At 53.2% G+C, this 26,764-nt stretch overlaps 1 protein-coding gene across 2 annotated transcripts in view; it reads left to right on the forward strand.

Moving 5' to 3' along the window:
• Positions 1 to 26,764, forward strand: part of PODXL2 (podocalyxin like 2) — a 31,979-nt gene that overhangs the window by 1,769 nt on the left and 3,446 nt on the right. Inside the window, exons 1-7 of one of the 2 annotated variants that reach the window (XM_027467513.3) lie at positions 1,468 to 1,780; positions 11,242 to 11,535; positions 18,478 to 19,373; positions 20,421 to 20,495; positions 23,131 to 23,287; positions 24,795 to 24,856; positions 26,331 to 26,510. In XM_027467513.3, the coding sequence (XP_027323314.3) occupies positions 1,726 to 1,780; positions 11,242 to 11,535; positions 18,478 to 19,373; positions 20,421 to 20,495; positions 23,131 to 23,287; positions 24,795 to 24,856; positions 26,331 to 26,510 (1,719 nt within the window). In that variant the 5' untranslated portion in view covers positions 1,468 to 1,725. Of the gene's footprint in view, positions 1 to 1,467; positions 1,781 to 11,241; positions 11,536 to 18,477; positions 19,374 to 20,420; positions 20,496 to 23,130; positions 23,288 to 24,794; positions 24,857 to 26,330; positions 26,511 to 26,764 lie in introns of those variants that run through there. The other variant, XM_038186026.2, reaches the window with a different exon arrangement.

Genomic DNA, 26,764 nt, shown 5'->3' on the forward strand with positions numbered 1-26,764 from the left:
TAAATGCCATGCCTGGGCTAGGATCTGAGTGTACTGAAGGGTTTTTATCTTGGCGAAGGGGTAGGAGGCAGCTCGGTAGTTCCTGCTGCATTTCCTGCGCAGTGGGGGCTGGGGGCTGCATTGATTCTGGGATAAAAAGGACTTTCAGAGCGCTGGGAGGACGTGGTCTGACAGAAGCCAAAAGCGAGTGGCTTGGTTCAAGCCTGCTGGCTTTGCCTTGCTGCGCTGGGGAACTGGAGCAGCCGGCCCGTCACCTGCCCTTGTCCCTGTTGGGGTAACCGCTGTATGGGAGCGGGTGATGAAGGGGAAAAGAGGCCAAAAAGGGCAAGCAGATGCTCAGAGGGGCAGTGGTGGTCTGGTAGGAGCTACAAAGGCCAGCACTGGTTATACCAGGTACTCAGGGCTGGTTGTTTGGCTCTCAGGAGGGTTTGGTGGCCTTTGGCATGCCACCTTCCTCTAGCTGTCAAAAAGCCATCAAGCTCATGACAGGAAAAAAAAATACCATCAGTGCTTGTTTCAGGAGATTCAATCTTCAACAAAAGAACATTCACTACTTGCAGGGAAAAGGAAAAAAGTCTGGAATATTTTTAGTGAATCTTTATTTAGGGGATAAGATCTAGATCTAGAATCCTGACCGCCTCCAGACCGACATGTTGCTGTCTCAGCCACATGCTGCATGGGCACCTGGGGCCCACCATGGCTCGTGGACCATGGGGAGGTCTGTGAGAAGCATCCAGCATGTCTTTGCCCTGTGGAGAGAGACCTGCAAACCATCGCTTCTCCTGACATCTTCACAGCTCAGAAAGCACCAAAGGTGGCCAAGGTGAAGGCACTTGGTGAGGCCATGGCAGCGCTGCTGCCTTCTCACTCAGGGCTTGAGGTGTTTGATGTCGGTGTTGCCTGCCCTCCTAGAGTTGTGCGATGAGAAAATTGTTCCGAAACCGAAGAAAAAGGCACCTAGGTGCTGCTGTGCAGGAAAGCTTGATGCCCAACGAGCCTGATACCCTATGGAAAGGGGCTGATTTCTTTTGGGGTTCCTTCAGCTTGGAGTTACGAGGGGTTTGCAGCCCTGTGTTGCTTGGGTTTTGGGTAGGTCTCTCAGACACGAGGCCGTGACTAGACTGGGAGCTGTGTAGCCCCTCAGCGGTGGCTGCTCAGGGGCTGGAGGCCTGTGGGATGTGAGTTAGAGAAACGAAGTTGCTCTGGGGGAGAAATCTTCCCTCATGAAGCGGCACAGATACACGCACTGTGCGCGGCTCTGTGACCCACAGGTGAGGCAAGGTGCGAAGCAAGACACCACCCTGCGTGCTTTTCCACCACAGGGCTCAAAGGGCCCGAGGTCTGATCCCATCCCCGTGGGGATCCCACTGCGGGCTCCCCGCTCCCTCAGCGCCTGAGGGGCACCCGCGGCCCTCCCCGGCTCCCACCCCCCACCGCCGCCACACGGAGGCGCGGGGGGCCGGGGCCCTGCAGCCGGCTCGGGGAGGGAGCCGGGCACCGAGCAGCGCCTCCACGGCCCCCCTCAGCCCCGTGGAGTTTTTTGGGGTGTGTGTGTGGGGGGGCAGCTCCGGACGCCCCCTCCCCGTCTCTCCGCCCCCGTAGCGGCAGGAGGAGGAGGAGGAGGAGGCGGTGCCGGGCCGGGCGCGGCGGCGGCGAGGGGCAGAGCCCGGCGGGGCGGCCCCGCTCCCCGTGAAGAGGCGGCGCGGCAGGGCAGCGGCCGCCGCCATGCAGCCGCTGCACCGGGCCCCGGCGCTGCTGCTGCTGCTGCTGCTGGCCGCCGGTGAGTGAGGGCTGGAGGGGAAGGGGGGGCGCCGCCATTCCAGCGGGAGGGTGGGGGCAGCCACCGGGACCCCCCCCCCCCCACATACACACACACACACACACACACACACGCTTCCATCCCTCCGGTGCCGTGCCCTAAACACCGGGGGTGATCCATCCCCGCCCCGGGGTGGTGGCTGGTTGCCCCCCGCTTGTGGGGTGCCCGTGGGTTTTGCTCGCCACAGGGTCTCCAGCATCGGTGATGGGGTCCCCGGTGGGGACCCTGCACGCTGTGGCCGGTGCCGAGTGCCCTCATGATGCCGTGAGGTGAGCTGCCCGCCTCAGAGGACCTTGCCCACACCAGGGCTGCCCCCCCCAAAGCTCTCCCTTGTGTTTCTGGCTTCTTCTGGCGGCGTGGGGATTTTACCAAGTACCGCAAAACTGCCACAAAGGACGGGGGGCACCACAAATTGCTCCCCGTTCCCCCCTCGCTTCCAAGAGCCTCCCCTTGAAATTTGGAGGGTGCCGGGGAGAGGCAATTGAGCTTAGGGATAATCGTACCAGGAATAGTTGCGAGGGCTTTGCGCCTGTTTTTAAATCATCTGGGGAAATTTCCCAACAAAGGGCTCCCCTCCCCAAGACTCGTGAGGCTGCGGTTGCGCTCGCCCTCCCCACCGCCGGCTCTTTTGTACCAAAATCTGGTCAGAGCGGAGCTGGGAAACAGGAGTTCGGAGCGGGGACATCTGAAGTGTGGGGGAGTCTTTGTCTTGAGTCATTCTGGCAGGGAGGGAAGGGCTGATTTCCCAACCAGTCGCTGTCTTCCAGCACGACCGAGCTGCGATACGGTGACATCCAGCCCCCTGGCACGTCTGTCTGATTGCCCCGATCTCCTGAAAATGTTGGTGGGGGAATGTGTCATCTGGAAGCTCTGGGGAGTCGCTCCGTCCCCGAGCTGTACGCACAGCGCCTTGCCCCTGTGGTCTGGGGCTCCCTAAAGAGAGGGGATAAAGGCTTTTAGGTTGGCAAACAATAGTTAGCTTAAAGAGCAAAATGGATCGAAAAACCTGTTGGGGTTCTGTGCCAATGCTCCGTGGCACAGAAGCCCCAAGCTTTTCCTGGGCTGAGCTGGGAGCCAGCTCCGTGTTTCCCTTGAGGCAGGCAGTCCACGTTAGGGAAAATCTTGGGCACAGCTCACAGAAGTCCTTTAGCTGCATCTCGTCAGGAAACCTGTGCCCCCAAATTCTGCCAGACCTCTGCCTCCTCCATGGAGCAGGGCACTGAGCATGGGTAGGATTAATCTATTCCTATCTATTCCTATCCCACCATTCTGCCATTTCAGGCTGGCCCCGTCCCCACACTTGAAAGCTGCATTTGCTCTGCGGGGAATGGACAGGGACCTCGTGGTGGTTTTAAAATCTGGCACCCGAGAGGTCTACAGCTGATGCTGCTCTGCTGAGGGAGGGTGTCTCCTCTTCTGCACAGACTGCGGGAAACTTTCTAGCATTGCTGTCCAGCTGGTGATGATACGGAGGATTTGGGTCCTTGGATTTCCCTGTGATCCTCTCTGCTGTCCTAGCAGGGAGAGGCGAAGGGATGGGAGACGAGGGGCAGCTCAGTTCCTCACCCAGTGAAACTGGTAATCCTGGTGCATTGTGGTGGCTGGACATGGATGGCCACGCATCCCTGGAGACCTGTTTTCCTACCTAGCTGGAAGGTCAGAATTAGAGACAAAGACTGCTGAGAATTTCTAAATTGAGCCCATTTTGGTTAGCAGCTTTGCTTGGTGGTTAAGGAGCTGTTCCAGTCTGGCATAATTCACTGCGCTGTGGCTTCGCTCCTCCAGTCCCACAAGACAGGCATGGTTAAAACCCGAGAGCTGCAGGGTCTGCATCCCTGGTGCCGAGGGAAAGGCATGCTTGCAGCTGCCTTCTGGGGTCAGGAGCCTCTGCAGACCCTTGGGACAGGCTGAAGGTGCCCCACATCGGGGTTCCAGGAGTAGGCTGGGCATCGTGTAGGTCTGCTGGCAGCGCATGGAAACATCTCTCCGGGCTCTTGGGTATCTGAGCCCCTTTGCTTTTGCAAGTAGGAAAATGATGTGGTTAAAAGCAGGGGAGAGGGCAGGGAAGCGGTCTTTTCCCTCTCATTGTCTCCCCAGGTGCTTGTCTGCATGTGGGCTATTTATTATTTTTTTCCCTCCTGCCTGCTTAGAAGATTCCTTGTTAGCAGTGTGTGAACAGCCGGAGCTGAGGGAGTATAAATCAGGATGGATGAAAATTCCCTGTAGTCAATTTTTCCTTGGCCTCTTCAGTGCCATAAGGAAATGTTCATTTAATTATAGGCATCAGGGGTAGAAATAACTACATTAAGCCCTCAAGGGGAAGCTGCAGGCGACAAGCTGCAGATCAGAGCACACAAAAGTTTTTTTTTTTCCCCTTCGCTCAGCGTGGGAAGACGCTCCGGCATTTTGTGGGTAAATAAGTGAGCAGGAGACACAAAGGCAGCTGGGCCGCGGTGAGAGGGGCTGCGGGGAAGGTGCGTCGTGGCCCGCAGCTGGCAGTCGGGTGAACTTGCTTCCAGTCCTCGCCGGCTATTGAAACACGTAATCCCGAAAGAATGGAGAGAGGCTATTTGTCAGCCACGCAGCCCGGGCAGAGTCGCACAGAGGCAGAGCAAACACGTGCGCTGGTTTGTTCAGAGGGCCCGGGATGCTGGCGAGGAAGATGCGCCCTGCTGGCGCTCTGACCGGACCCCACTGAGCCCTGTTGTGCCTCCTAGGATCTGGTTGCGCCTTCTGTGCTCAGGGTTGTGCCCGGTGAGTCCTCAAGTTCTTTGGGCTGAGCTGGTGTCAACGGCTTCTGCTCCGCTGAGGTTGTTTCTGGAGGGATGTCCCTCCTACCTGCTGCAGCAGCGCTTGCCCTGCCCAGGCAGGGAGATTTGCAGGCGGAGCAGCCGCGCACCTTTACTTGGTGTGCTGGAAACAGGACCGGGGCGTGCAGCCCAGACAGAGCGAGCAGTGGGAGCAAAGGCCTGGCAAGGTGACTTTTTGGCAGGCAGTTGAAATGTTTTGGGCAAAGGAACCCGTGGGCTGTGTTGTTTTGTTTTGCTTTGTTTGTTGTTTTTATTTTTTTTTTTTCCCCAGATCAGTTGCTTTCATCCTGTGGTCTGTTAACCCCTGGGGGCTTGCGGGCTGCTTTGAGGGTGCTGAGGAAAGGTAACCGAGAGAGGTAAATTCACTTCTGCTGCGTGCAACTGCCTACCTGGCGCTGCGTCTCCCCCCGAGCTGCGACCCGCCGCAGTTGATAGCGAGGAGCGCGGAGGAGCAGACGCGGCAGCAGCAGAGGAGGGAGGTGTGAAGGCTACGAGACGATCCGGGGAGGGAGCGAAGGGAAACAGTCTGCGAGGCTGAAACCAGGCACGGTTGTGACGCCTGGCGCGAAGGGCTGATGGAAGGGGGGAGAGGGGCTCGCCTGAGCTGCTGTGGCCTGGTTCTGTGGGGTCTGTGGGGAGACTGGCTCTGCTCAGAGCGGGCTGAGGGTCCTGCAGCCCTGCGGGTCAGACCCCGGTGCACGTCTGCAGCTGGCTGCAAAAGCAGGTCGTGGTACCTGCACTGTGTGCTGGAGGTTTTCCGTGCTCAGTGTGAGCAACATTCATGCCCTGCTCCCCGTGTTTGAGCTCCCTGGTTGTGCTGGCTGTAAAGATCTCTAAAAGCTTCAAGATGCTGGCACAACTACTGGGTGCTTTAGGATCTCCTTCTGAAGCATTGCCTCACTGCAAGGGCCTCGTGAGCTGTGCCTTGTCACCTCGTCAGTTAGTGCAGGACCTCTACGTGCTCCCCGTGTTACTTCCATTGCTTTCCAAAATGTACCAGGGCTGTGGCATGGGGGAAGGCTTTGAGGGACACCCGGTGAGGGACGTGCTTGCTGACAGTACCGGGAGGATGGCAGTCTGATCTTGTTTGCTGAAGTCCTAATTAGAGATGCTCTCGGATTAGGGACCTGGCTGGGTGTGTGAGGAGTCCGGTGCACTGGGGGAGCAGCAGGGCTGGGAGAGGTGCAGTGCTCCAGGCATAACTCCGAATTAGCAGCAGAATGACTTGTCTGATAAATGGCTGTCCTGTCTGCACCCTGCTGAGAGCCCGACTCAGGTGAGAGTGGGGGAATCAGCTGGGACTGCCCTCAGCTGAACGGCATCCCGCTTCTCCTCTTCCTCTGTCTGCAGCTGGGATTTTTTTTTTTTTTTGTTATTTAAATCAGCGCCGTGTTTTGTTATGTTCTGTGAGCATTTGTGCCTTGGCAGCTCTGCCCGGGGCCTCTCTCCTCCCTGCCCTCGGGCCCTGCTCCCCAGCTTCTGCAGGCGGTGGTCTGGGGGAGGGCAGATCCCTGGCAGATGCTTCCCTCATCTGGTCATTGTGCTCCTGTCCCAACCGATTATTGGCAAGTGACCCATTGCTGACCCAGCGCTCCGAGGAAATAACGGTGTGGGATACCTCCGGGGTCTGGGCTGAGCCTGAAAGGAAGGTCAACGGCAGCAGGGCCAGATGGACACCGTTGGGGCTGTCCTGTCGGCCGCACCGAGGTGCCCTGGCCCCCTCCCTGGTACCCGTGGTGTTGTGCAGGCTCTGCTAGCCGGTGGTGAGAGCCAAGAAAGTCAGAGCACGTGCTCCAGGCAAACGCTCTTCCCCCCAGCCAGGGCTGATCCTGCCTTCCTGGCGGGGTGTTACAGTCCCAGCGCTGGAGAAGGAGAGGTGAAACCAGCTGATACGGCTGGGAGATGGGCAATGAAAGGGCACACAACCCCTCTGTAGGTCACGCCAGTATGATGACATCTTATAGGATGTTGGTGTTATTTCCTTGGAGAGAAAACTGAGGCTTGCTCGTTGTTAATTAAAAAGCAAGAAAATTTTAAAGGCCGTTTGACACAGTTGTAGCCAGATTCCATTTCATGTCCCCAAGTCCCTCCTCTCATTTCAGCTGGATCCAGAAATGACTGATTTCCTCTTTCCCTGCTAGTCCTGCTCAATAGGCCGGTTGGGAGCTTTCAAGCAGCTGCCCCATCCCGTGGAGAGGTGGCTTGCCTTGTGGCAACGGGACGAAGTGGTTCTTGGTTGGCTAAGGTAGAAAACGCTTTAGGGTTCTCCTAGAGTTGAGCAGAAACGTGAATCTTTTATTCCCAGCAGTTCGGGAGATAGGCGGCAGATGTTCTTTCCTCGGATTTTTTTTTTCTCTGCTATTGAGCAAAACTCCTCCATCTGCCTTTTCGGGCTCTTATGTCGCATCCTCTGCTGAGCTGAGCAGAGCAAGCTCCACTGCTGTGAGCTGAAGCCATTTTCCAAGGCGCCGGTGGGATCAGCGACCAGCAAACTCCCAAACGTGTGTGTCCACCAGGCTGGCGCTTCTCCAGCGGCTGTGGCAAGGTAACACCAGTGCTCCCTGTTGTTGGAACTGCCCCGTTCCGCTCCTCGTGGAGGTGAAGCCTCTTCAGCAAGGTCGGTGTTCCCTCCACGTGTCACGTCTGTGGGTGCTGCCAGCTGGAGAGCTCGAGAGTTCGCAGCCAGAGCGGGAGCTCCGGCGCTGTTCCTGCCGCACGCTCCCTGCCTTTGTTCCCTCTCCTCGCGCCGTTTACCTCTCCCACTTCCCCTGCGCTCTGTGAGCTGGGGCTGGTGTTGCCTCCCATGCTCGCATCCCTGCTGTTTCCCCGAAGGCTGGCTGCCCTCTTTAGCATGCAGAGCCTCATCTCCTCCAGGTTACGCAGAGGTGCCGCAAAAATAGAAACGAGAGACAAACGCCCCATTGAAGCAGCTGGCGAGCCCTGGCTCCGTTCCCTGCTCCCTCCCATCTCCACTCGCAGGGTTTTATTCGCGTTTCTTTTTTTCCTACCGTTTGATTTGCCTTCTAAAATACCAGACTGGAGACTGATGGCTACTGGAAGTCGCCTGATCCCTGTTCCCCATCCTAGGAGGAGGAAGACAGCGAGCTGCTGATGCCTTGGGTTGGGTTTCTCAGCTGTGCTCCCCGGCCTCCCAGCTCAGCTCGGGCTTTGATTCTTTCTTTGCCTCTGAGTTGACAGCTGCATTGAGCTCCTTTATCAGATGCTTGGAAGAGAGAGGGGGAAGTGACAAATCTGTGTTTGGCACCCCAAGCCTTTGGGTCGGTGCTGCTGCAGGTGCTGAAGGTTTGAAGGTCAGGGTGCTGTCTGCAGAATGTGCCTTGTGACATTTGGGCTGGTGCTGGGGCAGCGAGTTCCCCCAGGCTGACCTCTGCACCCCGTGCCTGTGGGTCAGCCCCAGGCTGCTGTCCTGCCCCACATCCACTCCTGGAGAAACCCGCCTTGCTCGGGCTGTGTCTATTAATGCTTCCCTCTCAGGGATGAGGTGGTGTAGTTTTATCTCGGGCTGGGGAGAGCAGAGCATGCCAGTAAACAAGATAATGCAGCTTAAGGGGTTTTAACGGGGTAAACACTTCAGAGTTACATGAGGGTAAGCGAAGTCCCAGGACCTGAGCTTCCTGCAGGGCTGGGATTAGCTCCCTGGTCTGCCACGAGATGTCTGTTGTGGGGCTGTTGGGCCGGGCTGTGGCCTGGAGGCAGCACAGGCTGTGCGTGGCTCGGGGAGTAGAAGCGAGAAGTCATCCCTGAGCCATCCCTGGAGCTGGCGCAGGGCTGTGTGCTGAGGCTTTGCCCAGCTGGCAGGGGGACCTGGGCTGTGCATAAGTAGGATCCAGGCGGTTTTACTCCCAACTACGCCACATTTTCCACATCTCGTTGGACCTCTGCTGTAGTCTTTCCCCATCCTCCTGCTCCCCTTTTTCTGGATAACTTGGAGGATCACGTTCCCTTTGCACCCCTTGCTGCTCTGTCACGTTTCCTCAAGCTGTAAGCTCCTCAAGACAAGCGCTGTCCCCAGCTGGGCTGCTCAGGGCTCAGCAGTGCCCTGTTACAGCTGCAGACACTCCAGCTCTCCTGTGGCAGGCTGGGGAAGCCCAATTTGGGCAGCAGCGCTTCAGAGCCTGGTGGGCACCACTCCGTTGGTGGCACGGCGGCTGGCTGGGTCTCTCTGACCAGCCCACTCCTGCACAAGAATTGTCCAATCTCTCATTTCCTGCTGTGGATTTCACTGCATGTGTCTCCCAGGGAGCTGGCCTGCCCCCAGGGGTGTCTCGGTCGGCTCCGTGATGCTGCAGCAGCCTCCTCCTGCCCCCCTGGTGCTCTTTTGCCATTTGCTTTTTGCCGCTGCACTGGCCTCAGCTGGTTCTTGCCTTGGATCAATAGAGCAAAACAATCGAGGCTGGGGAGTACAGAAGCCTGACTCAAGTGTGTATGGGAAAGAGTAGCCAATGTTGGGTTTTGCTTGGTTCAGAGAAGAGCAGAGGTAGGCGGAGAAGGTCAGAGCACACACAAGGCTCAAGAATTGCATTTCTGGGCTTCCAGCCTTCCCAGGGCAGGGCTGGTAACCAGCCTGGCAAGCGAGCAGCAAGTCCCAAACATTTTTCTGTGCTAAGAAGCCAATGTTTTCAGTGAAAGCACGGGGGCCAGCCGTAACTCATCTTGGCACTTGCATTGATTTGAATTTGTCCTTCTGGACGTGGTGGTGGGAAGGAACCTTGGGAGGTCGCCCAGGCTGTGCCCTTGCCTGCAGGCAGATTCAGCTCTGCCTGAATCATTCCAGGCCACGTGTACCCAAATCTGCGTGCGGCATCCAGGTGATGTCTCAGCAGTGCTTTGTAAAATCTCTGTTTCTAATGCTTCAGGACTTTGCAAGCATTTTCACATGTGCATTCCAGTGATATCTCGGAGACACTTCTAACACAGGAGCTTCTCTTAAGACATTTCTAACGGATGGTTTCTTATCTTATAGCGGAGAATGTTTGGTGCTATTTCCCAAGGTGGTGACTTAACCACTTTGCAGTGTCCCTTTTTGTAATATTTCTGTTATTTCCATCCTTGGGATCACCTGGCTTTATCTGCAGTCTTTCTTTGTAGTGAGGACGTCTCCTAGCTTTGTTTCCTTGGCTAATTTCATTATCTTGCTATTAATTTTTTGAGCCAAGGTCACTTAGGAAAATGTTAAACACCACCAGGTCCAAGGACAGACCTTGAGGATTTCTACTAATAGCCTCCCTCCAGCACAAGCCCCTGTCAGTTTTTCTGTAGCCAGTGCCTTATGGTTGTCTGACAGTTTATCAACTAATTGCTGTCTTTTCTTGCTTCTCTTGTACTTCGGTGTGGGGCACATTATCTGATATTTTACTGAACTCCAGATGGAGTAGATCTGCTGCACTTCTCCAGTCTAGAAAATCAGTTATCAAAGCAAGATACCAAATGAGTCTTTATTTCAGCATATTCAATTAGTTCAGTTCAGTGACTAGTTCATTAAAAACTGAAAAAAAGACGAGTATAAGCTGAGAAAGCAGGAAAACTTGTCCTTTTTTTTTTCTTTTAATCTACAAATAAAAATCAGCTGTGAGAGGATGAGATCTTCTCGTTTTAATGCGCTGAAGAACAGAGGGCTAGGAAGCCCTCAGCTCACCCAAATTAGCTACTTCGCTTGCTTAAGAAAAATGCTTTAAATGCAAAATGTGTTTTGGTAGATGCATTTTTTCTTGATGTCCTCGTGCTTATCGTGGTATTTATCGGTTGAATAAAGCCACGTTCCAGATGCTGTTTGCCTGCATTTTGATGGAAGTTCAATATGCATGTGAATGCACCTTGACACAAATCACAATTAAAGGCTCATCTAGGAATCGAGGAGTGTCAGTCAAACTTCCCAATATGCAAAATGGAAATACCAAGTATATAATTGTTCAAACAAAAGTGAAAAATGCCACCTGCATCCCTGCTCGGCGTTAGGTAGCATTTGCTGTTAGTTGGATTTAATTCTTACCTGTGGCAGTCAGCCTGTCCTCAGGAAAACAAAAGATGTGAATGCAAAATGAAGTTCAGATCAATGGCTTAAAAATAGATTTCCAGCCTTTGGATTTAAAACCTGATTAATATTGATGATTTAAATAATTTTGGTTTAAATCAATCCCCCTGTATATAATACAGCTGCGTGTCGGGAACACTGGGGTGAAGTCTTGGCTGGGTGACAGTGGAATAGAAAAACTGGCGTTGACTCCGCAGAGCCAGGGTTTTATGCTGTCAGTACGAGCCTTTCCACCTCCTCTCCAGGATGGGTGACTCACAAGGCACCTTGTCCTTTCAGGGGGGGCAAAAAGCCCCGAGAAGGCTGCCCCATCACTGCCCCATTGAAGGGAATGCCTGGGGCTGAGCGGCTGCTTGGCAGCAGCTCCTCGGGGATGTGAATGCTCCTCTGTCTGGCTGTGAATGTTTCCCCAGAGAGCCCGATTTTCCTCATCAGCTGAGCGCAGCCCGTGTGAGGGGCAGGTTACCCCAAGGCAGGTTGCTTTGGCAGGAGCAGGTTGTCTGGAGACCGGCCTGCTGCTTGCCAGTCCTCTCTGATGTGGGTTTGTTGCCTCTGTACAGGGACTTTGTGCCTCTGCCTTGCCTCCTCGGAGGAATCGACCACTGATGGCCTCACTTCAACCTCCCTGCTGGAGTTTGCCATGATGTCCCATCTGGAGGCCGTGAATTCCCACGAGCAAACCAGCCCTGAGGCCACCGAGCCTGATCTCATCCCTGGCTCTCTGCATGCTGCCCCAGGATCAGGCTTTGCCAGCGAGGAGAACGAGGAGTCCAAGATCTTACAGCCCCCGCAGTACTTCTGGGAAGATGGGGGAGAGCTCAACGACTCCAGCTTGGACCTGGGACAAGCAACAGGTAGGCTATTTTTACCTTGTTCTTCCTCTCCTCTCCACCAGGGCTCTGGGGAGGCGAAGGGATGCAGGGATCTGTTTTCCTGCTTTGACACAACTCTTGCTAAGAGGGGTTGAGATTAAACGTCAGCTCTATTTTCTCACCTCAGTGCCTGATGTGTCCCCAGTGAACCCTGAGCAAGCACAGGCTTTAGAAATCAAGTTACAGCTGAGCCTTTATTCCTGAGCTGCTGTAAGGTTCCCTGAGCTGGGGGGGGGGGGGAAAAAGCATTGCATCCACCTAGTTTCCCATTTGCCTCACTCCCTTCTTTCTCTTTCACTCCTTCTCCCTTTTATTCTCTCATCTCCTTCTTTCCGTTGCCATCAATTAATTACGATCTAAAAGTCTCGAGACCCTGACTCAGAGATCAAGGCCATCTGAGGGTTTGACTCGCAGCTGGATCCCCTGGGCCAAATCCCGGATTCCTCACCCTGTGACTTCAGTGGGGATTTGGCCCAGCAGAAGACAACGTTTTTTTTCCCTTGGGCAGCTCTGCCCCGTTGCTGTCCTGTCTGCTCGCTGGAGAGTCCAAGGCCGTGCTGAGCTTTTAGTGTTTCTGCTTGCTTTCCTCCGCGGATGTTTTTGAGCCTTGGTCCCCTCAGTGGTCTCCCCTCTGAGTCCCTTGTTGGCTTTGAGGTGTTCTTGGCGAGGGATGGGAGAAAGGAAGAGGAGTCTCTGCAGGGTTTCCAGTAATTTAGGAGATTATTTTGCATACTCCTGCTCTTAAGTGTCATGTGGGGCGTGTATTAAACGTTACCCAGTGGCCAGGCCTTCAGCTTTCTCCCTCCTCCCTTAGCCAGTATCGCTGCCTCCCTCCCAGGTCTGGAGTTAGAAGGCAGGAGTCTTGTTTTGGTCTCATCTTCACACCCACGTCTGACCTTAGGAAGAGCTGTGCTCCCCCAGGGCCAGGGTCTGCTGCAGTGCCCCGACTGGCAGCGCTGTGCCTCGGGCTGCCTGCTGGAGCCCAGGCCGTGCTCTGGAGGACAAGGATGATCCCAACTGAGGTCTCTGAAGCCCTCTGCTCACTTCATTGCCCTTCAGCTCCTCCAGCCACACTCCCGTGCCCTGCTCGCATTCGGCCCCAGGGCACTTGCAGGGCTGGCCGTGGGGAAGCCGTGCAGATGCTTCCTCTGCAGCGGTGCTTGCGGGGGATGTTCCCACCAGTGCATCCTTGGGACATGCTCTGGCTTAGCCGCTCTGACGAGCTGGCAGCGTGCTCAGCGGCGCTTTTATTGGTGTGCCAGCAGGCACCTGCGTGTACTCCCAGATCTGGACGTGACTTGGAGAACAGCGTGTGCTTGTGCATTGAGAGCGAGACGAGCCGGGTACCAAACCCAGCCTTGCCTCTTGCACGTGCCTCGCCCCATTTGTATGCAGAACATGCTCGTCTCTCCTTCCGTTCTCGCCTGCAGTGCTTTCCTACACGAACAGATGTGTTCTTTCAGCTGTCCTTTACACATACCCTGCCCGATCCACTGCCCAGTGCCTCAGTGCGTCCAAGCGCTGTTTTTTTGTTTTTTTTTTTTCCCCTGGCCACTGCTATGTCCACAGCTCATGTCTCAGTGGCATTTCAGAACCTTGGTTAATAGAACAGTTTGAATTATTCAGGAGCTGGGAGCACATTTCTACTTAAAATTTAATTAGAAACCTGCTGTGTGTCATTTTACTATAAAGGATATTGTAATAGCATCCCTAAATTGGGCAGCCTTCTCCTGTCATGCAAAGCCTGCGCATGAGGCAGACACATAGCCAATGGTTCTTGTGTTCTGCATGTGTGACAGATGCCATGTGATACCTTGTGGAGCTGTGTAATGACATCTGTTAGGTTATTTTCAACCTATAAATCCATTAAACAGTTTCAAACAGCTGCTATTAAAAAAAAAAAAAAAAAGAAAAAGAATGTATACTATAAGTTCTCCTTAAGTAGGATTTCTCTCAGAATGACAGTGAAGTGGAGCCTGGCATAGCTGATATATCTGCCCCGGGCACAGATTTGAGACCCTGTATCAATCAAGGCACAAAACAGGATTGTTGTACTACCGGAGAGAGAAAAATTACTGCTCTGAAAGGAGACATGGAGCTCTGGCTTCCTTCCCTGTTTGCTCTAAAGATGCTGGGCCTGGAAGTGGTGGTCTTGCTGCAGATAGGCCAGATCTCCTGAGATTTCAAACTGGTATTAGTCATCTCTCCTTTTCTCTGTCCTTCTGAAGTCTGTGTGGGGAGACTGCTCTGCCTTTGTGCGACTTTGAGACTGAGAGAGATAAAAAGTAATAACAATCTGCAGCTGCTGCTCTTTTTTTTTAAAGTGCACTCAAACATCCTTTAAAAATATTTCTGGAAAACATGTGGCATCTACAGCCACCTGTTAGTCCATTAGAAAGTGAGAACGAACTCCCACTGGCAGAGCACAGCTCAGCTTGAGGCTCTGATTCTCTTGAATAACACGCTTTTGCTGATGTATGCTACAGAAGGGTAAATCTCTATTGACATCAGTGAACACCAGCCTATGGAAGGACCCCGAGATTTGTCTTTTTCTGTCAGAGCAGACACAGAAGTGCACACGTGCACATGTGATAACCCATCGCTACCTCTTGGCTTTACTCTTCCTGTACAGCTGCTACCCAGTAGAGGTGCATCTGGAAAAGACGGAGTTAGGTCTGTTGGGAAAACGGATGCCATATCCTTACGGAAAAAAGCAGTGGATAACTGGTACTTCAGCCAAAAGGCAGGTCAGAGGAGCTGTGAACCTGCTGCTTCTGCATCCCACAGCCCTCAGGCTTCCAGGAAATCCAGAAGCTGCTCAGGTTGTAGTTTGGGTTTGCCTGCTTTACTTTGCCTTTGGTATCTAATTGCCCCAAGTCACAGATCAACCCTAAAGACGTAGTGGACCTTGCCTCAGGCTTTTCTGGCCTTCCTTTCCACCTTTTCCATCTTGTTTTGCCTGGAGGCTTCCGTCTGTAGTGTTTTCTACTATCATGCTGGATATGGTGCAAAAAAATGCACCATCTCTTCTGGCTTTAGGGGTAGAAGATCAGAGTCATCAGGACTGCAGGTTCCTTCCAGTCCCTGGTTTCTCGTAAAGGCGTTGTGTGCTGTCACATCCATCCTGGGGTGCTCCCTGGTTTGCGTTCTCCATCAGAACACAGTGCCCAAAACATTCTGCTTCCAACAAAGGCTCTAGAATTTGGCAGCCTAATTATTAACTGGTGGGAAGTGTGGGCTCCCAAAAACTCGCCAGCCTGGCAGTGGGCTGGCAGCAGGCTCGCTTCCCTACGGCCAGAGCCTGCACTTCCAGCTCCTGGTTGTGCATTTGAAGCCCATGGCGTGACTGTGCTGGGAGCTATCAAATACACTCTTACAGCTGGTGATTCACCAGGGTGGCGTGCGGCACTTCGGAGGAGGAAAAAAAAAAAAGTAATCTTTTAATTATTCATAGTAATTAGTGGCAGGGATTTCCATGAGTGCTAGGATAAAGAATAGCAGGACAGATGAGCTAGAAGCACTGTGTCCAAAGAAAAATAAGTTTTCCAACGAACTAAAGGGATAAAATCTCTTCCACTCGCAACTCGTCTCTGATAGTGAGATTCACTTCTTTCTGTGATGAATTATGTGCCTCTGGCCAGAGAGATCCCAGTCTCTCCCAGCCTTACTGAAATCTGCTGCCTCTTCATCCAGACTGACAGCAAAGCTGCAGTAGTTAATACCATCTTCAACGAAGCCTTAATGAAATGAAGCACCTGGTAAAGGCTGTCTCCGTAAGAAGCTTAGCACTGAGCAGCCCCCTGCCTGAGCTCCGCTCCCGAGATGCCTCCTGTTTATGCCCTGCTTTTCTGTATGCTGACGCTCTGGGTGAGCTGCCCAGGGACGAGCTGTCTGCACCAAGCCAAGGCTGACCTGTGACTAACAGGGTTTCTCTGTGCATAATGTTATTTTAGTGCAGCTATCCCTGAGCGACTCCATGGTCAGGGGAGGGTGGCTTATTCCAGCCTTATTGCAGATCAGGCACAGAGCAGAAGAAAGGTGTGGGTCTTGTTGGGAACAGCTGTAGTGCTCTAAAGTTCCCAGTCTCCACCTGAAGCAACTTCCAAGCATAAGGAGAGGTAAAAGCTTTGCTGCCCTGGGTCTCTCTTTTAGCTGTGATTTCTTTGGACTTGCCTTGGAGTGGCAGCCAGTGACTTCTCCCCCCTCTTCTGGCAGATAAGGATATTAACCCCAACTGTTTCAGCTCCCCTCCCAGTAATTGCATTTTGCCTCCTTGTTATCCCCCTGCGATTCCAGTCAGGTGTAGCACGCCTTTTTTGCAACAAGCCTGGCTGCTCTGCACGGTACGACAGCAAGCAGGTACCACGGCAGAACTGGCTGCGTAGGAAGCAGCAGGTAAAACGCACCTTGTGCTTCGAGCTGTGTCGTGATGGAAGCCCAGGAATGTTCTTGTCTTTATTACAGTGCCGTCTAGTTATCAGTAATTCAATCACTGGTTAACGTGATCTCCCAGCTTAATCCGATAAAGACCTTATGGCCAGGTTATGCGCACTAAAAACGATGAGGCTCGCCCTTTTTCTGAGCTGTCTCGGTTGCTTTAAACAGTTCATAGTGGCAACTGCAGGTTAGGGGACCTCGCAGGGCAATAATGGAGCCTGGCTCTTCGGAACGAAGGGGAAGCAGAAGTGTAATGAATTAAATGTCTGGCTGGGAAATCAGGCTCTGGCAAAGAGCCAGGCCCTGGCCCAGCTGGTGTCGGGAAGTTTTGGGATCAATTTCAGGGGAAGCAGGACACCACCTCAATGGTGGCTTCGCAGAGGTTTGGAGCTCATGTTCGCCTCTCCCAGGGCAAGTCATCTCCCCAGGCAGAGGAAACGAATCCGTGCGACCTGGCCCTGGGTCTGCTGGGAGCTGCAGGGGGCAGGGGGGCTGTGCCAGATGGTTTCTGTGGGAAGCGGTGATCCTGGGGGTCTTTGGAAGGCCCGGAAGGGGAAAACCGGGGAGGTCTGGGGGGAGGAAGGCAGCTGGATGCTGCAATGTAATCCTGCCGTGGTAGGAAGCACGAAGGGGGCTGCGGTGGCCCGGAGGTGAGGTGGAGGTGTGGAATTTCATATCGGTGAGACGGGCTCCCGAGGGGCTGGTGTGGCAGGGACGCTGGGACAGGATGTGACCCAGAGGTGGGGCTGCCTGCTGCGCTCCTCTGGGCCATCCCTGCTGGGTTCTGGGGCTGAAGATGCTGAGAGTCCCGTGGGCAATTCCCCTGAGCTGTGTCCCTCTGGGAGAGGGCTGGTCCGCTGTGGCTTGGCTGCTTTTGTTGGTGGTTTGTAGGGGTGTGTGGTGGGCGCTATCTCTGCGTGTGGCCACAAGTTCCTCTCGTGCTCCAACCTCCTGCTGATCTCAGCTGCAAGGCGAGCAGCTACTAGCGGTCCTTGCGAGATGTGAGAGGAGTTAAGGTTACAATCAGTGGGCTCTCACTGAAGCAGACAGGAGGAGGATGCTCCTAACCTAGCACACGGGACAGCAGAAAGGCTGGTGGCAAGTGGGAATGTTAAATCAATTCGCAGCGAGTGTGAGGGCTCCTGCGTCTGCTTTCACCTCGCTGGTTTGTTGCCCCGGAGAAGCAGTTGGGGTTTCGGTTTTCAGCTGCCTTGTAAGACAGAAGCCTGCTGGAGAGTGGAGTTGGCTCTCCTGGGTTTCCATCACCCAGCAGAGATGGCAGAGGCAGCAGGACTTCGGGCTCCTGTAGATCTCGTTTGTGAAAGGGCAGCACGGCTGCACCACGCGGGGCTTCCACTCTCAGGAGCCAGCTGAGCTGTGACAGCACCTTAAGGAAAGGTCGGATCCGTGGCTTCAGGGGCCAGCTGACAAGCTAGGAGTGTTTCCAGCTCCTGTGGGGCAAACCTCACACTGCTTTTGCCCCGTTTGTTTTTATTCTGTGCCCATCTGCCAGTTCGTGCTCTCTTCCCTCTGGGAGGAGGTGCAGAGGAGTCGAGAATAGCTGCCAATGTCTTCAGGCAAGGGAGATGGCACACTGGATCACTGATCCCTTAAAATAATGCCTCATCTGACAGGGCCTTGTGTTAGAGGACGAAACCAGCATCTCTCACTTCACCCCAGCACATCAGGGCGGGCAGGGTTCCTGCTGAGGCTGGAGTTAAGCACACTTATCTAGCACTATCCCTTGTGTTCACGGTCAGAGCCACAGAACAACTCAGGGCTGAAGTTGGAGGGAGGGGAGCTGTATTCGGCTCCTGTTTCTGACTTGTGTATCCCTGCAGCAAAACTGCTCCTTAACAACATGGGAATCTCATGGTGCAGATATCTGTGGGATCACTTTTCTTCTGTGAAGCACTATACAAACTGAGGTTCTGCATTTCAGAGGTGCCCAGGTTGATTCAGGGTTTGGTGGCGTAACCTTGGCATGCCAGGGAGAAGGATGTGTTTTGCTGTGCTGTTGTTCTCTTCCCTAGTATTTCCCACTGAGCTCATGTCTGATGGCTCTTACAGCCCAGTATCTTTCTAAAACCCACACAGAATAAATCCCTGGGTCCCAGCCTGATTCCTAACACTCATAACCTCACCTGAGAGAACGCTGGGTGTCAAAGCTGCTATTTGCAGCCCTCGTGGCTAGCAGGTCTGTGACAACACCTTCAGGGCAGAAAGGAGTGAGGAGAATGAAGGTATGAATCTTCCCCAGGGAAAGCGGGGTTCACTGGGATGGGGCAGGGAGCTGGGTGAGTCCAGTAGCATACAGTGCATTTCCCAGTGTGCTACACTTACCAGATGGGATTGTTCTTTTCAGTGGCAGAATCTCTGCTGTTTGATCCCATCTGTGGCTAGCCATGTGCAGTGGGCCAGTTCTATGTTGTTCGGAGTTCACAGGTACTTAGTGTGTGACACGAAGTCTCTTGGATCTCTTTTTAGACTACAGCTTTCCTGCTGCCTCTCAGAAGGCCCTGCAGAAAGGGAACGGGACACAGGTAAAAGACAACTGGGAAGCAGCTACTGTCCATCCACCGGCAGAGTTTGTAGAGCCTGACTTGCACACGCCTTTCTCCAGCACGCTGGAGGAAGAAGAGGGGCTGCTCCCTATAGACCACTTGAGAGGAGGAGTGGAGAGCCTTCAGACCTCTGGGCCAGAGGTTACATCTTCTGAACCAGCGGGCCAAGAGGAATCCTTGCTCTCTGTCGTGTTTTCTACAGCTTCTGCCCGCCCAGGTGTTGTGACTGAGGCAGCTATGGGAGGGCAAGAAGAGGACTCTGCTCCTCCTGGCTTAGACCTTGGGAGCAGCATGGGGCCGAGTCTCCTGCCAATGTCCTCTGTTTCTTCTACTGCTGCTGCAAGGTCTCCTGGTATTTCAGAAGAGCCCTTTGAGGTGACAGATGGAGACACGTGGGCTGTCGGGGGAGCATATTCTGAGCAGACTGTGACTACCGCAAGAGCAGAGCTCGCAGAGCCCACGGTGGAGGCTGGTGGGGAAGAACATTCAGCCCGAGAGGAGTTCTTGGAGACAACGGTGGGGTGGGAGATGCTGGAGCCCACAGTGCTGACTGAGCTTGAGCAGCCAGCAGAAACGCCCGTTTGGACACCCTCTCCTGGTGGCAGCTCCATAGACACCCAGACTCATTCAGGTGGTGAGCAGCACCCCGCTTCCCCTGCAACTCCGTGGGACAGGGCTGAGGAGCCCATGCAGGATCCTGTCTGGAATGACACAGAGCCAGCCACGGAGGCTGTGACAGCAGAGGGGAGCTTGTCGCCGCAGGCTGGGGACGCCCGCATGGCCCTGCTGCCGACAGAACTGCCCTGGGATTCAGCACAGGTAGAGCTGGGAGGGGGCAGAGGATGGGAGGTTGCACTGGAGATACTTGGCAGGGTATTTAATCCCTTACCCTTACCAGCCCCCTAAGTCTGACTGGTGGAAGTAGCTTTTCCTGCTCATCCAACCCAGCTCAAACTGAATTTTGGAGGGTTTCTCACAGCACTCCTTAAGGTACCTGTGGTCCCTGGGGAAAGCCCAGCCCCCCTCACATCTTCCCTCCTGAAAAATCCTGCTTCTAATAAACACCTTCCCTCTGGGGCACACGTGGCAGCGAGAGCTCCTTGTTTTCTCAGACTTCATTATTGGAAGTGTCAGGACAAAAACGGCCCCAAGGATTTCTGGCAAGGGAGTGAGAAGGAAGTGCTATTTTTGTGGCTGCTGCCTGATGCAGTCACCAGATGCAGAGCAGGTGGAGCAGGGCAGAGCGAGCTGTGAGGATGGTAGCCTAGGAGAGCCCGTGGGTGAGGAGGCATGAGGTGAAGTACAGCTCCTGAATCCAGCAAACGGGCAGCTGGTAAAGGCAGGATAGCTAGGACGAGCAGGTTGGTGGAAAAAATACCAGGGAAAGCTTTTAATTTTTCTTTCTGCCCCCAAAGTACTTGGGACCCTGAGTGAGTGACTCAGTCCTGTGCTTCCTGCCCAGGCTGCAAGGAACTGTTCTCTCTCACCAGTTTAAGCTCCCCAGGGGCTCCTGGTTAGGTTTTGTGTTAAGAATTGATCACATATACAATAAGGCTGCAGGCTAGAGAGCTTTGCATCGAGTTCTCAACTCATCCTAAGCTCTGGATACGAGAGGAAGGTAAGCTGGGCTGTGGGAAGCTGGCACAGTAGCCTTGTGCAGCATGTGCTAGCACTGCAATGAAAGCAGCCAGTGTCCCACATTACAAATGGAAGGGTGAATCCTCCGAAGTGCAAAGGGAATACAGATCCTTCCTTTGAGAAGCATTTCTCTGGGGTATGGCGCAGCCCCGTGTGTACCCCGTGCTTTCAGCAGAAGAGCTGCATTCGCTATGCAAACCCATCTGTCTTTACGTCTTGTCTTTCCAGGTGATCTGCAAAGACTGGAGCAACCTTGCGGGGAAAAACTACATCATCCTGAATATGTCGGATAACATTGACTGTGTAAGTCAGTCCGCGGAGATTTGCTGGCATGGGAGGAACGGTGCTGAGAGGTGTGGAGGCAGGCACAGCTCCTGCTGTGTGCTTTCACTACAAAACATTTTAAAAGCACTAATTCTCAAACTCCCTACAGAGGCTGTGGAGAGGACAAAAATATTCCCGTTCTCCAAATGGGGAAAGAGTGGGTGGATTTCACTCAGTCTAGACCGTGTCAGTTCCAGATTGGATTTTGACTAAGTCCTGGCTGCCAGTTTGTGCGTGTTCACCGGGTCTATCAGGAGACATGAGAGCTTCTAACTTTGCACCTTTTGCTTACAGGCAGTGTGGCAGGATTGAGGTGTGACCCTTCCTCCCTGTCTTTCTTTTTCTTCTTTTCCTTCCAGGATATAGGAACATTCCTCTGATGGCTCAGAGGAAAAAGGATTCCCCACTTGCAGTGTGAATGGTTCAGTATCAAGCAGCTGTCTCTAAATCTTCCTTAAGTGCCTCTTGTTCCCACCCCGTTATCTTGTGTGTTATCTGGGACTGTTAACTAGACATGCTCTGCTAATCCACTGCCTGTCCATCCAGCCCCTTAAAGCTGCCGTTAATTCACGAGCCCAGAGCCCCTTGTGGATGTCTGGTAAAAGGGCTCATTCACCTCTGCCGGGCCTTTTAGCAGGCACTTTAAAACCAGTTGTGAAAGGCCTGGGGTCAAGGTGCCTTTCATAATTCTCAGAAATGATTACGAGTTTGACAGCCTGAGACCAAAATATTTCATCAGGGAGCCCCGCTCTGTCCTTGTGCGTCTGCACTCCTGCTTGTTGCAGCTCCTGCCGTGGGCAGGGGGGAGTGGTTTTGTTACTGCAGGGTGACCCTCCTGCACTGACCTATTTCCACTAGTGGTGAGCTTGTGGTGTGTCTTTTTGGGGCTCAAGGTGAAATTTCTGGGGGCAGTGCAAGCAGGTGATTTACAGCACAAAGCATGCTGCCTGCTGTACAGGCAGATTAAAAGTCAAGCCTCATTCCTCCTGACTTCAGGCAGACAGGTTTGCCCTTTGGAGAGCCCTAAGTGTTTCTGTTGCAGTTCGCAATTGCAACTCTGAAAACCAGTCCTTTTTCCTCCACATCCACCATTCCTCTTTCTACCATCTCTGTGGAGTTGAAGTGCTTATTAATTTTGCAAAACGTGGTAGCTTCCTTATTGTGGTCTTGTGTTGTTTAAACCAGTGGAAGGGCGAGAGCTGAAAAGCAGGCGTGGAGATGTCCCTTGACAAAACTGTGCCTTTACTGGCGGATCCTCAGTTCTGTCATGCTGAAAGAAGGAAGTGCCCTGGGATAGGCAGGCCTGAACTGTTTTTCTACTTGATTTCATGTTTCAAAAAATATTTCCCAATGGGTCATTTGTACTTTTTTCCCCTTTATGTTGACAAGTGTCCCTTAGAATCTGTATTTAACATGAACATTGCTTCATTCCCTGTCTCCCATTACCACTTTGCATGGCTGAAACTGGAACCAAGCCTCCTCCTCTCCACCACTGCTGGTTTGTTTCCTACCCATGGCAATTTGCTCACTTGGGGCAGTTCACCTGTCCTCTGCCTCCCCCTTTTGTTTTCTGGTTTCTGTGTCCAAGGCCTGCACTGTTTGGATTTCTGGGGCTGTGGGGCAGAACCTGCGCTGCAAGTGCTGTAGCTTGAATTAACATGAGGGGATTCCTCAGATATTTCCTCTGTTTTGATGCCTGATCTGGTGCAGTGCTGAGGGGGACAGGGAGGGTGCCAGCCCCTTGCAGTCGCACCGTGAGCTTCAGTGTTCTCCGTAGTGCCAGGCTCTCACCTGCTGCAGGGTCGATGCCTGTATTGCAGGGTGCAGCTGGCAGCTTGACTTCCTAATGGGAAGTTCCATCTTCCTGATGGGCAAGGCAGTCGCTTCAGTCCCTCTCGGCACATCTCCCACTCGGTATACCTGGGGATTGTGCCTGGGAGAGGACTGCAGGATCTGACCTGATGCTGGGAGGCGACTGCCACGTGGGCTCACGTGTGTTCAAAGGAGAATCCATCAGCGCTCTGCACCCTCTGCTTTCCCCGTGAGGAGAAATCTCACCCCCGTTGTCCCTTTGCTCCTGGAGCCAGGCCCCAGCCAGCGGTGTCTCTTCCAATTAGGCCGTTTTCGGCACAGGCCTGTGCCTGCCCTGAGCGCTTCGCATTGCCGTGGCAACGAGAGCTCTCCATTTTATTAATCATCTGTGCGGCCTTCGGGTTGACATGGCAACTGGAGATAAGAATAGAAACACACGAGTGGGAAAAGCAGCAAAGGAACCCGCCGAGGGATGGCTGGAGCATGGCAGGCTGAGCTGCACCCGCTGACCGGCGCTGGCAGCGGGGAGAAGCCCGGCTGATTCGTGCCTTACGTGGTGGTGGTGGTGCTTCATGGTCCCTGTGTGTCGGATTTGGTGTGATGTGGGGTGTCCGGCAGCCGCAGGAGCCCAGCAGGAGGGTTGGTTGATCTGTCCTTAGAGCTGTGAGGGGGAGCATTGCACCAGGTTTAGCATTACTGGCTTTGGGGTGCAGGGGTTTTGCCATACAGACACATCAGCCCTGTTGTGCTACACCTGTCCCGTTCCCACTGTGTGCTCACCAAGGTCCCTTTCCCATGGCAGGAGGAGTTTCGGCTGGAGAGGGGTCCCCAGCTGTTGGCGCTGGTGGAGGACGCCTTCTCCAGGCAGACGGATGGACTGCAGGACCGCTGGCTGATCTCCCTGAGCAAGCCCAATGAGAACGAAAAGCACTTGCTAATGACACTGGCGGGGGAACAGGGTAAGTGTGGGGAGAAGGAGTCTTCCTGTCATGGGGGCTGTTTTTAGGGGGCTCTCAAATCCCCTAAGCAGAGCTTTTGCTCTCCCATCCCCTTCAATCCCTTCAATCCCAAGCATTAAATGGACTTGAGTGATAAGAGTGGGCTCTGAGGACTTAAGACCCTTTTTTTTCACATCTTCCTTCTGGCTTGTCCCTCGCTGCTTGCACCAAGCTCTCTTCTGCACTTTGCTTCCTGCTTCACTCCCTCCCTGGATTGCCTTCACACATCAGCTTCCTCCCCGTGCTTCTGCACTGTCCTCCATGAGCAGGCCTCTGCCATGGCAGGACACGGCAGCCTGCTCTTAGGTCACTTCTTAACTTATCCCCAGAGAAACTAAAACTGATGATGAGAGGTGAATTGAGCTGGGGAATTTTAACACCTTCATCCCCTTCTGGTAGGAGCGTGCTTCTCCTGTACTGCTTCTGCTCTGTTCTACAGGCCTCTAACATTGACATTGTGGCCAATATGAAGAAAGCAGTATTCTAAAATGCCCTGTAGTAGTAGGAATGTAGAGCTAATGTTTAGAAGTTACTTGTTGTATCGATGCCTTAAATTATTATGTCTCTCCCAAGCCCTTAGGCTGGATCATGTGCCAATGAAAAGGCTTAGGTAAGCATTTGGTCTTCTAAAATAAAGCCTTCAAGCTGTAAGAGTGGACATCCCCCTTCCTGGAGGAAAAAAAAAAAAGTCTGAACAGCAGCACAGCCAACCTGGGAGATATCCCTGCGTTTAGAAACCTCAGGAACCAAAGTATTTTCTGCTTTGAAGAGTTGTGCTTTTGTTCAGTCCCTCTTTTTACTGCTTTGCAAGTGAATGTAGAAATGGGCCTCAGCCTCTAAATCCTCCCTGGCTGCTCATGCTCGCCTGGCTTGGAGAACAACCCAGGAACTGTTGGGGAAGGAGGGTCCCAGGAGGGGCTGGCTCAGTGTGGGCTGGCAACTCCCTGGCAAAAGCTGTTCCCTGAAGCTGTTCCAGCACACCTCCTGCAGCCTCTGCTGTTGTGTCAGGGATGCAGCCTCGCCAGGGTGCCCTGCCGAGCAAAACACACCTGCTAAAGGATGCAGTAGGTGAGCATGGTGCTCTGTGGGATCATCCTAAGTGCTGCAGCTCAGGATCAGAGCAGGGCAGCTGGACTGGGAAGCACAGGTACCTGCCTCCACGACTCTTCGGATATTGCTGCTCACGGAGCAGACACAGATCCTGAGAGCTTCTGTGGCTGTCGGAAGGGTACCTAGGTGCCTCCAGTATCAGTTCATGCCTGTTTGTTTTTTTTTTCCTTCCTTAAGGAGCATTTGAAGGTATCTTCGGTTATGGTCCTTGCATTCTTTTGATCTCCTAACATAAAGTACCAATGAATAAAAATGCGTGTTCCTCTTCCTTCATCCTGTTGGGGATTTTGAGTACATCTTAACCGAGTTAACATGAGCTGAAAAAGCAGCACTGATCTCTCCCTCTCCTTCTTTGCAGGTGTCATCCCTACAAAAGATGTTCTCATGGCACTGGGAGATGTTAAGAGGAGCTTAGCTGAGGTGAGAGCCTGTCTGCCTGCATCTACCCTTTAAGACTAGCTACACAATTAAAATAAGCACCTTGCAAACTGGGAGCACATCTCAGTCTAACCGAGTGCTGAACCCACAGCAGGCACACAGATGAGTCAGACTCTTGGCAAACTCCCTTCTGCCCTCTCTGGTAGTTGCCAGATCATCAAATGTCTGCTCCCAGGGAGAGAGTAGCTGTGGGTTATTCCCTCTCTGCTTTTCTGGCTTAGTTTTGAAGCTGCTTTTCATAAATTCATTTTGTTGGGATACTTGGTCTCATACTTTCCACACTCTTGCCTATGGGTGCTGCAGAGCCCCAGATTCAGCCCTGCTCACCCTACAGCTGGTTTACACGTGCTGGCTGCTCCCAGTTGCTCAGTCTTTGCTGAAGAAGGTGGGAGGGGTCCATTTACTGGATGGGACACATGCACAGTCCTCCTGCAATTCCAGGGTCTGTATTTCACTTCTTAGGATGAAGACAAGAACTGTCTCCACAAGGGCAGGCAATGGATGCCAGATTCCACTGACAGCTTCCTGTAGCCCTCACATATTCACTTTTACCCATAGGCAGCTTGGAAGAGGGCAGAGATGAGAACAAAACAGTCCTGTGATCTCTGAGTTTGCCCCTTAGGCACTGATTCTCCTTTTCAACATTCCTGGAGTAATTTGCTGACTTTAGCAGCAGAAATGGGCCACCACCTTGCTGGATGTCTGCTCCCAGGTTTTTCCCTGACCTAACAAACTGGTGCAGTTAGACAAAGCAAATTAAGTGCTCAGTGCGGTATTGATTGGCTTACACCAGAGACAGTGCTAAAAGCCAGCCCTGTAGAAATAGTGTGACTGAAGTATCAACACCTAGAACTGTCCAGAAAGAAGATTCCTGTTGGTGTAAGGTTTGACTTCTATGTACAACAGCGCTCCTGCATAAGCATGCATCCTACCACAGTAGCCCCACCACCTGCCTCTGGCTCTCCAGCTCCATCAATAATGAAACACTGCTCCCTGCCTTGACCTTGTGCTAGCACAAGCTTGGGAAGAGGTGGGAGGATATTTTCTTACACCCATCATACTTGTTACTGAATTGATGTGTAACCTGTCTGGAGTGCACCAAGTCACAGGGAATGGCATTGGGCTTTGCTGACAACCCCAAGGGAACTCTGAAACTTCTGTGGTTTCTGCCATGAAAGCCTCCTGTCTCACACATTTGTGTGAGCCTTGTGCAAGCAGCCAAGGCAGGGTTGTGCCTACTGTCATTTACTGATTTGTCAGCTCCCAAGGATGGTGGTGTTAAATTCGGTTGTGTTCCTTCTCATCATGCAAGACAGCGAACATCCTGGCTCCCTAACCCTGGCTTTTAGTTCCTCTGCCCACAGTGATGGTCCTGTACTTAAGCTCTGGAAAGTCTGAACAGGATCCCACCTGATTGCAGGCCAGGGGTTTCAGTGTGCCCCTTCCTTCCTTCCAGATTGGCATCCAGAACTACTCGACCACCACAAGCTGTCAGTCACACCCCAACCAGACACGCAGCGATTATGGAAAGCTCTTTGTGGTACTGGTGATCATTGGATCCATCTGTGCCATCATCATCGTGCTGGGGCTCATATACAACTGCTGGCAGAGACGCCTGCCCAAGATGAAGAACATGGTGAGCGCTGGGTGGGTGGGGAAGGTGGCTGGACTCATTCCTTGGGATGGAGGGGAAAACTGGGAGAGATTGTTTTCCCTGTGCACCTTCTGAATGTAGCTGGATACGCTGCCAGAGCAGCAAGGAAGCCCACTTAGGCATAAGAGAGATGCAAACCTGTGGCTCTTGCTGTGCTCATGTCTCCCAGGAGGCCAGGAGTAAATTTACCTTTTCCCATGGATGATCTGCAAAGTCCCCATGACCCTCATAACCTG

The sequence above is a fragment of the Anas platyrhynchos genome, chromosome 13 (assembly GCF_047663525.1).
Source record: "Anas platyrhynchos isolate ZD024472 breed Pekin duck chromosome 13, IASCAAS_PekinDuck_T2T, whole genome shotgun sequence".
Lineage (NCBI taxonomy): Eukaryota > Metazoa > Chordata > Aves > Anseriformes > Anatidae > Anas > Anas platyrhynchos.